The sequence below is a fragment of the Aplysia californica genome, unplaced genomic scaffold (genome assembly GCF_000002075.1).
Source record: "Aplysia californica isolate F4 #8 unplaced genomic scaffold, AplCal3.0 scaffold00019, whole genome shotgun sequence".
NCBI lineage: Eukaryota > Metazoa > Mollusca > Gastropoda > Aplysiida > Aplysiidae > Aplysia > Aplysia californica.
The window spans coordinates 2,234,862-2,248,886 of record NW_004797289.1 but is presented as its reverse complement, the minus strand read 5'-3'; the positions used below and the strand labels follow the sequence as shown (position 1 = coordinate 2,248,886).

General features: G+C 38.3%; 1 protein-coding gene across 1 annotated transcript in view; it reads left to right on the top strand.

Annotated features, from left to right (window-relative positions):
• Nucleotides 1-4,799, top strand: part of LOC101849426 (protein FAM228B) — a 14,703-nt gene extending 9,904 nt beyond the window's left edge. The window contains exons 8-9 of the mRNA XM_005090576.2: nt 2,143-2,218; nt 3,282-4,799. Coding sequence (XP_005090633.1) covers nt 2,143-2,218; nt 3,282-3,554 — 349 coding nt within the window. The 3' untranslated portion in view covers nt 3,555-4,799. The remainder of the gene's footprint in view (nt 1-2,142; nt 2,219-3,281) is intronic.
• Nucleotides 4,800-14,025: the final 9,226 nt, after the last annotated feature.

The following is a 14,025-nucleotide window of genomic DNA, read 5'->3' as shown; positions in this document are numbered from 1 at the left end:
TATATATATTATATAATGAAGTATGACTTTCTTGAATTTTAAAATTTTTTTTTGGGGGGGGGGAGCTGACTGTTAACAGTAGGATCTAATCAGGATCTATGTAAATGAAACCTCTTGCTTTGTGCTGCAGAGAAATATAAACATACACATATTGCACATTTATAGAGACTTTCATGCACATTTTCGACACATTTCTTATCCCCTCATACTGTATCAGTACTTAAGTTTTTGCTCCAGTCAAAAGTGAAGGGGTTGGGAACGAAAAGAAACCAACAATCATGTCATTCTGATAACAGGCATATCATAATTGTAGGCTATAATATAGTCATTGAATGTCTGTAAAAAAAATAACCTATCTGTGTGGGTTTCATATTTCGAATCATAGTCAATATAATCTAATACTGAAACTTGAACTGTATGGTCATTTCTAGTAAATAATTTAGTTTGAACTCTTTAGCAATCGGAAGCTTGCATTCATATTGAGGTTGAAGGAACCTTTCAGCATTATAGTGCATTAATTATCTTCTCATGTTTATGTTCAGCAGTGGTCTGAGAAATCTTCCTCGTCTTAATTTTTTAAAGATTAAAATCTGTCATACACCGGAAATGAGTAGTTATAGTAGTTACAAAGTGAACTTATTTTGAAATATACTCCAAAATACCATCTCCTTTTTAAAATCAACATACAGTTATTAAATGCCGCATCTTTGGTTGTGTTCAAAAGACTGGTTATTTGTAACGTACCCTAAAATGTTTCTTTCCTCAGATGTATACATAGTAATACATTGCTGGTATTAGATCTGTAGAGAGAAAGATGATTCTAGACAGCTTTTAGAGTTGGCTATAGCAAGAGTAAGGCATTACAATTATTTACATAGAGATGTTCAGAAATGCCAATGGCTGTACTAATATCATGTTGGGATTCTGATTTTAATGACACATTCAAGGCTGCCTTGGTGTTTTACAGAATACTTACTTTAAAAAAAATACTGACTCCTCTTGCTGAGTAACTTGTGACATAGGCCTAATTATGATGACAGAACTTAGCTGGAGGTAAACTGATACTTTTTGATAGTTTCTTGTTTCATCTCATTTGTGTCTCAGTATCTGATTTTGGAGAACTCATCTTGATGACAGCTAACATTTGAAGTCGACCTAATAAATATACCGTTTTATTTTGATATGTACTGGTGCCATTTGCCATAATGTTAATAAGGTTCAATTATTTTGTAAAACAATTACATTTCTTACTATTAGTAGAAATGCATGCCTACGCGAAAATGAAATGAAAGCTGGGATTATGCCTCAGGATATATATACTGCATATGTGAAAAAAATCTGCTTGTAACTAGTGAATGTTCAGAAAGTAGTGCTGGAGATGTCACAAAAAGAACACATTGAACGTTTACAGCCTGACTATGTAAGATGTTTCTGTGTTGTTAGAAAAATAGGCGTTGTGGAGTATTTTGTCACACATGCTGATATGGTGGCTGTTAGAGAAATTCTATTTAGAAAAAGGGTATCTAGACTCTAGATATCTGTGCCTCTTTCATGCATTAAAAAAAAATTCCATAATGTATTGAAGGCGAGATGATTGAGATAGATTGGTCGCCCAAATGATGTGACTTTTAATACATTTTTCTTCTATTTCTGTACTCCTGTCTTCTGTTCTAACTTCACCAAACATCACGCCTGATTACATAGTAAGCAAGAAAACTATTTATTAATAACCATGGGAAACCTTTCAAGGGCTACTTAATAACAACCCCCCCAAAAAAACCCAAAAAAACCCCAACAACAAACAAACCACCCAGCAACCCCCAAACTGATACGTTAGTATTATTATTATGTTCTTGTAATGTTCCAATGTGTGGTCCCGGTCACAGGTTGTCTAGTTGTATTTTCCTCTTGGTTTTTCCTTGGAAAACAAAGTTTTGGTGCAATATTCTGCCTTTGGTGGGATTTTAAATGATAGGCTTATAGACTTTTGCTTTAGAACAGCTTCAGAATTTGAAATAAGAATCATTTCTGTAAAATGTACTTTCTGTCACTCTCTGATCGATTCATATCCTCCAGGAATATATCTGCACTCGCAGCTGATATTTTAAAAAAAGAAATTAATCTTTATCTCAACTTTTTCAGGCGCAGAATGTTAGGAGTCAGTACCAAGTCACAAATTGACTTTGGAGCCTGGACTGCTGCTGGATATGATGCCAAGGTAAGAAGAAAAAACACATACCAAAAGAAAAAAAAATCAACTTGATTTGTCTTTTCGGGAAAATTTGGTATACACAGGGCTGGGGAGTTTTGTGATCACAAAGATACTTTACATTTTATTTTAATCTTACCTTTCAGACTCTGAATAAATACAACCACTGTCAGTAAGTGCTGCAGAGTTCTCTCAAGTTTAATTGGAATTTGTGGGACTGCCAGACTTTCTTTGGTTTAGCAGGATTTCAGATAGAGGGTCGCTCAAATAGTGATGATTGCTGACGAAATCATGCAGAGTTGAGAAAGCAAACTTTTGGAGTTTTTTTCTCATAGCTTCCTCTTTCAGTCACTGTAATTTAAGCTGCAGGCTGTATGCAATGGACTTTCTCTTTGACATTGTCAGCTTGCCTAATCTGCCAAACAGTCAAACAGAACAGATGAAAGAGTAGAGAAAAGTGAGAATGAAAGCCCAATGCTAAAAACGTAATGAAACATACCACATGCTCATATGTAGGGCCTATGAGACCAATCTTTGCAGAGACAAGAGGCCACGAAGTACAATAGGCTGCAAGACAGACATAGGCTACATTCCCTGCTTAAATGCAGTGTGTATGCCTATTGATCTGTGTCTTCTTCTTCTTTGCATTCCCCTGCTAGATCTAAGCGGAGTCAACTGCTGGTTGTTCAGCCTGCAGTAAAACTGATTTTTACGCATGTGACCGTTTTTTATACTTCAAAGGTCCCCAATGCCTTCGGGCAGCCACATTCCAATTTCGAAGGTACCATATTTTTATGACTCAAGAAGTTTCTCTTTGGGTAAAAATTGATTTTCAATTTTGTCCAGGTGGCGGCTGAAGCAAATTCTGATAAAATACACCCTGACTGACTATGGAATTTGAGGCTAGTTTCATCTTCATTTGGCGAGATTTACTCAGACCTTACATTTTGATAATACAATTTCTAGATTAGTAGGTCTTATAAATTTAAACTATTTAAATTTGAGCCATGAGCACAACACCACTGCATAGTTAGATTACAACATTAAAAATTTTTTTCTCTTCTTTACCTAGATTGCTGAGCAAGAGCTACAGATTCCTCGTAAGAAGATGTTTGCAGAACAGCCCCCGTACGGCCGTCCACCAGCAGAAATTCCCAAAGCTCCTTTCATCGATCCTGAGGACTTTGCTGATAAAATCATCAACACTGACCCATATCCTGAACATATGGCCACCCTCAAGTCAGAATACGAAGCAATGCAGGCCTGGTATGAGCACCAACAGCAACAACAGCAAAACATGCTGGATGAACAGCAGCAACAGCAGCCTATGCTTGCACAGGCATAATGTCAGAGTCCTGAAGCCTTGAAAAAGTGTTCTGGAGGGTTAAAATGTTGTTACTGTGTGCCAGTCTCTTGTGTATATATAGTCAAACCTCTAAATATTCACTGTGTGTGCATTTTTTTTTCCTTTCTGAACAAGGATTTTTTCAGGCCATCAGCTTTTTAAATCTATTGTGCATACTTTTCCTGCTGTCTTACATACCCACCAGCAAAAAAAAGAGAACTATCAATAGTAATTAAGGTTCCAACTTGCAATCATTATCCACTTCTTGTCTTTTGTTATCATGAGCTCAGCGAGGTTCTTTCACTCTCGCCTTGACCTGAGCACCCGACTTAATCACTGTAAATTTCATTGAGCCCAAAGGATGACCTTTACCACTATCTTGTTCTTGATCTTGATTATTGTCAATATAGTGCAACGATGTCCAAGTAGATATTCACAGAGTACGTCTGTGATGAACACCAGATTAATGTAAGGTAAACTTATTGTTGAAGTATCTTTCATCGTCCTTGCAGTAAAACCAGTTTTGCCTTGTTGATATTCAGTGTCACAGTGTACATTAATTAAACTTTTGTGAAGGATCAGTGTCCAACTCAAAAAGGAAATATGATGATAAGGTGGGTTTTTTTAGCATTAAAGTAAAAAAAAAGAAAAAAGCATGTTATCTCAATGAATAATTAGTATAACAGTTATTGTACTCAGGGAAAGAATATGACAGACAAACATATAGGCTACTAAAGACAGACAGTAAATAAGAAGGAACTTCTCACTAACTATTCACTATTCTGAGCTGAAAGTAGCAAAAACACATTTTAGATCTAGAAATATACATAATATACTTTAATCTTTTGTGATTGTCATAAATCATGAACTCTACGTATACTTTTCCCTTCACTTCTTCTTTTTGCCCATTCCCTCCAATTCGCTAGTATCACATGTCAGTATTATTGTTGTTATTGTTACAATTTGTTTTATTCATTTGTCAGTTTGCTCTCATCCCCTTCCCCTATAAAACTAGATGTGCTGTACATGTAATAAATGAAATTTGATTGTGCTGTTTGCAATTTGTACATTCCATCGCAGGCGTGCTGTTCTCATATGACTTTGTATTTCACTAACATGGTAAAAGGACTTTTTTTCTCAGCTTGCTTAAAATGACAAGCAATTTGTTAGCAGAACTATGATACATCTCACATGGTCAAGACATGTTCAGCATTTGGAAGAATAAAACAGTTTTTAAAAGTTCAATGAGTTGTCAAAGGCAAGTCAAATTTCTGTAGCGTCACAGTCTTAAAACAATTGTCTTAGTCATTTTATGTTGAATTGAGAAGTTTAAAAACAGTGATTACCTTAGTCAACTTTACGACGAGCAAAAGTGGAAATGTTTCCAAAATCGAAATTTTCGTACACGAAACAAAACCCAGCCACATCACGGACACAAGACAAGCAACAGTAATTTTTACCATACTAATAACTTGTGTTGAAAACTGAAAAAAACATGAATGAAGGAATTGTGTTATGACCATGACGATGTGGCCCATGTGTTTCTCTTTTATCCTTGTGGCTTCAATCGTTTAGTGGTTAGGCTCTTGGACTTTCACCTGTAAAGTTGTGGGTTCAAATCCAAGAAGAAATCCGAAATTGTGTTCTTGGCAAATGCTCTTCATCAAATTTTCCTCACTTCACTCAGGTGGGAATGGGTATCCAACAATAGGCTGAGAAAGACCTTGTCAGTTTGTTAGTGTTTTAGAGTATGCCATTTGCAGCTTGCACTGTATATATATGATTCCAGGGACGCAGAGAATGTTTCTGAGTGTTCTAGGGTCTTTTGGGGGTAACAATGGTTATAGAGGGCATAGAGCATGCTGTAGAGCATGGATGTGTGCTTTATAAATGTAATTATTATTAGTAGTAGTACCATCATCATCATCATCCAGTGCCAGATCTGCGACAGACATCGGTGATCATGGTTCTCTATTCATTCATTTGCTCGGAAGCTATCAAAAAAGCTACGTTTCCCTGATCTTTCCCTGTTACCCATTTGTTTAGGTTCCCTAAGTAGGTTGTTTTGGGCCTACCCCTGCCTCGTTTGATGTGAGAGCTAGATGTATTAGTAGTATACTATCTGGAAATCCTGGGGTGGTGCTATTGACTGAAGTGTCTTTAGGCCATTCCCAAAGGGGGGACAGTTAACATGTTCTTATTCACAGTAGAATTGTAAATGGGCTGATTCATCAATGTCATGCTCATAACTGTGCCTGAAGTGCAACAGGGAACTGCTGCTTTTTCTTTCCTAATCCTCACTATCGTCATTTTCCTCTACTTCTGTTGTATGTTTGTAAAACTCTTTGTTTTTTTTGTATGTTCACAAGCCAAAATAATCAAGAAAATAGCCCCCTGAATATTTATTGTATTCCCATTTTGGGCAAAACTTAATTATAACTTTTAAACGCACAGTGGAAATAATGGTCTCAAGACTTTGTTTGATCGTCTTGAGTAAAAAAGAAGCACCTCGACACAATAATGGTCATTTAGTGCTGGGAAAAGGTTAGACAGACAGACGCACAGAAACAACAGAGGGAAAGTTAAAAAGTAGGACGTTTACCCTCCAACCACCCACTCAAAATTTTTCAACAGTAAATTTGACCAAAGATGTGAATACATAAACCAGGGATGCCACTCAACTTTTTAAAAAATAGCTGAAAATCCACGCACAAAGTCTCGCTAACATATGAATATCAATTTGAAACCCAAACGGTGTACATAGAAAAGACAAACAAACATAAGCAATGGGAGTACATAGAGAGAAATGACAAACAAACAAAAACAATGGGTGTACATAGAAAGAAATGACAAACGTTTAAAGAAAAATAGATTAGATGTACTTAACATGACAAAATCTTACCTCTAACTTGCATATATTTTTTTTTTCCAACTGTAGATTCTATCCCGATCTCAATAACAGAATAGCGGATCAGGATCAAATACCGGAAATACCGGATTAAAGCGGAAAAATGGCATTCCTGATTAACAGAAGGCAAAGAAGCAGAGATGACAATACTACCAATAGCGTAGTAGCAATTTGGTTTCAAATTTGGCTGTCTTTGTCTAGGCTAGCTTTAAGTGGCCAGGAAATCATATCAATGACTTGATGATTTTAGAAGAGTAAAAAGTCGAGGAAGAAAAACGAGCACTCACAGCAGCTATAAGATTATTAGGAGTTAGCCCTCCCTCACCTTTTTTAGGTAGTCTCCACCAATCCGGTTGTTAGCTTACATAATCAGTGCTTGTGACTGCTTAGGAAAGTAGCCCAAAAGGGGTGAACAGGTATTTCTGTGGCTATGAAACAGTTTTAAGAGTTGCATTTTATGGCTCAAATTTAAATGATGTAAATTTATATATCCTGGGTCTATGGTTGTATTTGACAGCGATGATGTTCCTAAATTACAGAAGAGAAGCTGTGATAAATACATGTACTCATAGATTATGTAGAACCTTTTCCCTTGACAGGACATACCGATACCAATGACACCCTCCAACCACCAGCAACTCTCTGGAGGAACCTCCCACTTTGACACATCATAAATGTCGTACGCCTCCATCCATACATCCTTTAGGAGGTGGAGTTATACGACTCTGCTTATTAGGGCAAACCGGGAAGAGTGTGATACAGCATTTCAGATGGAGATACTTGATGAATAACGTCCCTACACTAGTAACACAGGAATTGAGCTTACATCTCCTGTGTACAATGATGAAGAGCTTCACCATTGCACCACAGATGTTGGACCTTTGATCAAGTTGTGGCAATAGCACAGCATGCTCACAAACTCAAAGGGACAATTGCAAAGAGCAATTTGTTCTTCAGCTATGTAACTTTTAATAAATTAACAAGCTATTTGTAAGACCACGCCAGTGGTCAGAGGGTGCACTACTTCGTTGAGACGGGCTGCAGTTGACTGAGAGTCAGCACAATAATGTCCACATTTCACCAGGAACATATTCCGTCAAGTAACACTAGCAAGAAGCAGACCAAACTGGGGTGCCCATCAAGTGCCAACTGCACAGGAACTGGACTGATCAAATTGCATTTGTACAGCCCACTAAATTTGTGGGAGTTATGTTCACCCATCTAAACACTGGCACATTTATTTGAGTAAAGAGAAGTACACTGACACAGTAACAGTCATCTGGGGAAAAGGAAGACAGACAGACAGAGATAATAGAAGGAAAGAAAAGAAGCAGGACCAACCAGTAGTTCCCTCCATCCACCCCATAAAACCACAGAATAAACAGAAAAAAAACATAGCCAGATAATTGTGTATGGTTTATTCAAGTTTGAAGTCTATACAAATAAAAATAATAAATTGTAACAAATCAGCTATGAGTGCCACAACATTGACGCTGACTGGAACATTGAAATTCATTTATATTAGCTAGCATCAAGAATGAATCAAATTATTGAACCAAAGATGATAACCAGTGCATGTACCATCTAGACACTCACAGCGATAAACTTTTTTCTCATACGCCAAACTCTCACACCCGCACAACCTCACCCAGAATACACATAGCACAACCATCTCAAGCATGTCCCACCTCTCTGTAGCAATACTTATACAAAGGGAGATAACTCAAAACAATATCAGGACATCTGTAGTCTCTCAAACAGGTCAAGTCGATACATCGTAGACAACTGCTGCAAATCCTGGAAGTGTCTTTGCTGCTGTCTGATTTGGTGAGTTACAATACTCCTTCAAAAGACCTTCTTTACCCGTTGGGAAGGAAGTTTTTCACTGCTAGCCATTATTTATTATAGATCTTCGCTGGTCCAGTAATTTCATGGATATACATTTACTAAACCATTGACTCGATACAGAGGTTCACTGAAGTATCATTGTAGTATCAACATTAAAGAGATGTTCACTAAACCATTAACCTCATAATACTCATTAAATTGACGATTAATAAAACTATTAACTTCATATAGATATTCACTCAACCATCAATCTCACATAGACATTTACCAAAGCCAAGTTGTCATCTGACTGGATCATCAAACCACAGAGCTGTGCAGAGGACTTGTCAATGGAAACAACTTTTGATCACAGCGTGTAAGTGTCTCATGATCTGACAGCGACTGCCACAAATCTCTAGCTTGTGCACTATTTTTATTTTCAGGATGACAAAGCAATCGCTGCAAACACTTTATTTTTTTATGTCCCTTTACCGAGAAAAGCTGCCATTATCAGAAACTAGAAGTAAGAAAGAGCAGTTTTCTTCCTCGTCTTGTTCAATATATTTATGACTGGGCTAGGTGAAAACATTGCTACTTTCTGCAGGGTAAGTAATTTGCTCCATATCTTGATCATTCAATCAATGAAATTGCTAAACAGTTTGACAAGCATTGAATGATATGCATTTATTGCTCTTTTGTGAAAACAAACTCAGAACAACCAAAGACATTAACCAACCCACATTGCATAAAGCACTACAGCCACATAGCTTATACTGTCTAAGTCCTCTCACATGCACATACATACACAAACGTCACTTGCAAGCACACACATGACCCAAGCCGCCTGTCTCACAAAAATACACTTATGATAGTTAACAAGATATCACTAACAAAGATATATCTACTGGGGGCTACAGAGCCCCACTGTCTACAGATGCGTATAGAAACCACAGGCTAAATAGGCAGGGCTAATCCGGGATGAGCACATAATAACATCCTACATACATGCACGCATACACATACACACACACACGTGTAGGGTGGATATCTTCCAGCCAACAGATGTCCATAGAGAAACTTGAGTGGCGCAAAGATTTCAGCAATAAATAAGGGGAACAGCATCCAGTGTTGACCACAAGAGCACAGACAAATGTAACAGGCTGTTGGGCTATCTACGAATTCTCCTTTTCCAGTAAGCATCTCCACAGTACACTTCAAACACATGTTCATGTAAGGCTATCTGTATTTTAACTCAATGAAGACGTGCGTTCTGGTTATTCGACAAAGCTTGAAGATGCGCTGTTGGTGGGGCGTAACTATATTATATTCAAACAGATATTTCAATTTTGGTTTCTTTAAATAAAATTTAAAAGGTATGCAATAACATGCATACTGTGAAATATAATACAAATTTGTGTTTCTGATTTGTGTATAATGGTTTGAAATGTACCGAAACATTGCCTTTGCTCTACTGCTGTCTGCTACATCTGTAAAGAGTTGAGCATACAAGGCCAGCAGAGGTGAAGATAGAAGGCTGTACTACACCTCTGTACAGAATCAATCCCAGAGAGTGAAATTTTGTAAAGCTGTGAATATTTGCAAACATTGCTAAATAAGAAAGCAACACTCAGCACTTTAGTGACTGCTTGACTTGATGAAACTTGATGTCAACACACCTGCAGAAATCTAGATAGGAGAGCAAAGTTCACAGTCCACCTACAGTGTTCAGCAGCTTTAATGACTAGACATTTGTTTTCTTTCTCGTCCGATGTTGTACTCTTCAAGAAACCTCTAAGAAAAAAAAAACAATGCTGAAAGCGATGAGATTCATGTTTTTATTTTTGTTGATTCATTAAGGATTAACATCCAGTAACAGTTCAACAAATGCCGAGACCCACTGCATGTTTTGTAATCTTGAGCAATCATAACACTCTCGGAGACACACTGTAACCTTTTTCTCTTCCTACACAATATTTAAAAAACCCTGAAAGAAACCAGGGACAGAAACAAAATAATCACAATCATTTTCTAGTCAGGTTTCTAGTTCTAAACTGTGTTCACATTCGCATTCTAACTAAGATAGGAATTCCCCAGATATGAAGGTCGGTCATAAAGTGAACACACACATCTTGTAAAGTCCATCCCAGTGAAAGGAAACACTAGGCTTACTGAAATGCCATCAAAGTGAATGTGTTGAGAAAGAAAAGAACATATCATTTAAGACAGAGCAAGCATCCACATAACAACTAGGTACCCTGGCTTATCCTGAGGGCATGTGGCCTTCCCCACATTTCACATGACATTCGTGCGCTGCAGCAACTGACAATTTAAGCTGTACACACCAGCAAAATGTGACCATTACGGCACCCACTTGCTGCAAACAACAACTGAACCTGCTGTATACATACATACCAACCTGGCAACCACTCAGACCCTTGTCACAACAGCGGTGCTACTACAGGTTGGTGCACAAGTACCACGACGTCTACCCACAAGTCTACTGCCTACAGTACAACTCACATCCTATGGTGACCTTGAACAAGGTCACAAGACCAATATATCACAGAGGGAGGTGAAACAATGGCCGAGTTTTGATCAAGTTTTTAGACTTCACACTTACTCCTCGCACAGATGAAGGACCCCGAGATAACATCAGGCAACGGCTATTACGTCACACGCCAAATATCTTTCAAGAAGAATATTCCACCATCCCATAAAGATGCACAGCAGAAAGACAGTACACAGATGATGAATAAAAATGAAATATTACAAACACAAGAGAAATAATGACAACTTTGTGTATGGCTAGCCACTGAAAAAATGACTGGTTCGAAATAATCAACAAATAGAAACTTGGCTGTCTGCGAACAGTCTCACTCGTTAATTCATCTTATCAGCACAAACAGAGGGATAGGTGAAACAGGTGGATAGGAATAGGAGAGACAATTTTCTATTCTAAACCCGTTCAGTGCCACCACCCAAGAGTATGGGGGGGGGGGGAGAGGAGGAGGAGGAAGAAAACTGTGTACAGGCAGTGCTGTGCCCATCAGAGTAATTATGGGCAATTATTTCCCCATGCACAGGGCGTATTTCAGTAGTGGCATTGCAGGGGTTTAAATCCTCCACACACTTTTCGAGGTATAAATTGTCCAAACAGTCAAAGAGAGAATGACACTGTTTCTAGACCTGATAACAAAATGGTCACTTTTTTAACCAGTTGGAACAAAAACATGAATGGAGCGTCTGAGGGCTTTTCATCAGCAAAGCCGCCAATTCAACTTTCAACCAAAGAAATCATTTCACACTCAAAGAGTAGAGAAAAACTTTTAAAAGACAAACATGCCCCTAGAGGCTCTGACCAAAGGGTATTCTATAATAACAAAGGGCAAAGAGGAGAGGGAGGGGCATAATTTCTTCTGAGGTGCTGGGTCAAAGCACTCAGTAAGAAATACTTTCATTGGCCGAGTCCATTTCTATTTACATAATTCACAAGAAATAAATTGTATTTCGTTTATATTGAAAAAGATCATAAGCATGCATTGGTCACAAAAAAGTACAAAGGTATGCTGGAACCCATGATTTTTCCCTGTAATTTGCTTTGATACATTTACTGATATAGGTATTTGCGAGGGTAGGTGGAGGAGGGTAGGGAGGGGGTGAACACAACATGATTACATGATAGAAGGGGAGGGGGAAAATGAGGAGGAAAGGGGAATCTCTCCTCATTCTCGACAGGTGAAAGTCATATTGCAGAAGATGTTGTTACACTTTTTTGATGCTAAGATACATTACATAATGAAATAATGAAGCAGAGTTCGGGTGTCTAAGTCAGAAAAACAACGGACAAGTCATCAGTGAACAGCACCTGAAGCAAAAGAATAAACCTCAAGTCTCTTCGAGAGGACGTCAACGATGAGACAAAAAAACCCAACATAACTGTAAAAAAAAAAGATTTTGCGGCCCCAAAGTCGGTTCAGCATGAGAAATCGGAGTACAATAGCGGTACACAACATTCTCTATCTGGGACAGGAGCAGAGACAAAGCCATCCTCCTTGTAACACTTGGTAACGCAACAGAGGGAAGAGTTCACCAACAACCAACAGAAATGGGACAAAAATGGGGGGTAAGCACACAAGCCTTAAACGCCGACACAGAGCACACACACACACACACACACAGACACACATATACACACCAAGAGAGCACAGACCAAATGTGAAGAGACGAAAGAAACATCTCATCCTACACGGAAAGCAGGCCGAAGAGTTTAGTTTCTCTACTTGGCACTAGTCACTACATATCTCAAAGCACGAGGGAATTTAAAGTCTGAGGGAAATAATCTGACGTAATATCTTGGAACATCGAACACTGCTAGCTCCCGACTTTTAGTTCAGATGTATTCCGAGTCTGAGGAAGTCGAAGCTAGAGTCGCAATGAGGAATTCGCCAAATGAAACGTTTGGCACATGTCAAGCACAAAGGCATACGTACATTACAACCATCCATAAAATTAGTGTGATAAAGTTCTCAAAATCTTGAGTCAACACAATACATGTGTCAAATCTCCTCCCAGACAACCACCATTCACATAGGTCTGCCCTCCACGGAACTCAGTCCCAGGACAAACGCAGCCCGATATACTGCACATAAAATACACACGGTTAACAATCATTATTGGAATACTCTCCTCTGCAAAGCATTTGGGGTACAGTGAATCAAATTTTTTTATCTGTGATGAAAAAACACACACATGATGTCAAATAATATGTTAACTTGCCCATAGATTGGTAAATGATGATGTCTGTTCCTACAGGATCATGACAAACAGATGAAGTTCACACTGCTTTGATTTATGTACATAAACAATGTGAGCTAAATGAAAAAAACAAAACAAACCAAAACACCCCAAAAGAACAAAGCACCCAAACAACAACAACAACAACAGAAAAATCAATATCCCCCCCCCCCAACAAAAAAACCCCCCAAAAACCCCAACAGACTGAGTGGCAAAACTTATCACAAATCGTATGACACTTGTAACATTTCTCCATCAGCCATCACCAACAGCAAACTCGATTTCTTCACAGAAATAAAAGTCTATAGCTTTGGTTATGAGCCAGCAAACACAGAACAACAGCAACAAAAACAAAGAAAAACAAAGAAAAACAAGAAAAACAACAACCCTAAAAACAAATAGCCATGTCAGTGTATTCTGACTACTTCAACACAAGCAACCCTTTCTTCATCATACTCTTCAATTCAAACCAAAAAACAAATGTCTACAAAAATGAATCCCAAACAGTTAAACTTCACAGGGGGCACTGAGAATATTCAAAATTAGTCACAAAAACAGTACAAGATTGCGACAACCCTGCATTTGGCACGCGGCCCAACTATGCCCAGCATGCCACAGTGTAACACAACCAGCATGACACATGATTTAACTGTTCTCTTACAGTACCCGTTCGCCTCTACAATATTTTAAAAAATGAAGTTCTGGACAGGAAAATGGGAGCCTCACGGGCACATCTACGACAAGAACCGCACCATGACATTATTCCATACACTTGCATGTCCACAATTCACTAGGGACAGCACAAAAAGAAAAAGGAAACGTTTTATGCCCCCACTAACATGAAACATCAGAAAACAGAGTGAGTATGAGGACAGACATAAAGACGTCGATGATGATGAAGATGATGATGACGACGACAAACACAGATGATGAAGAAAATGA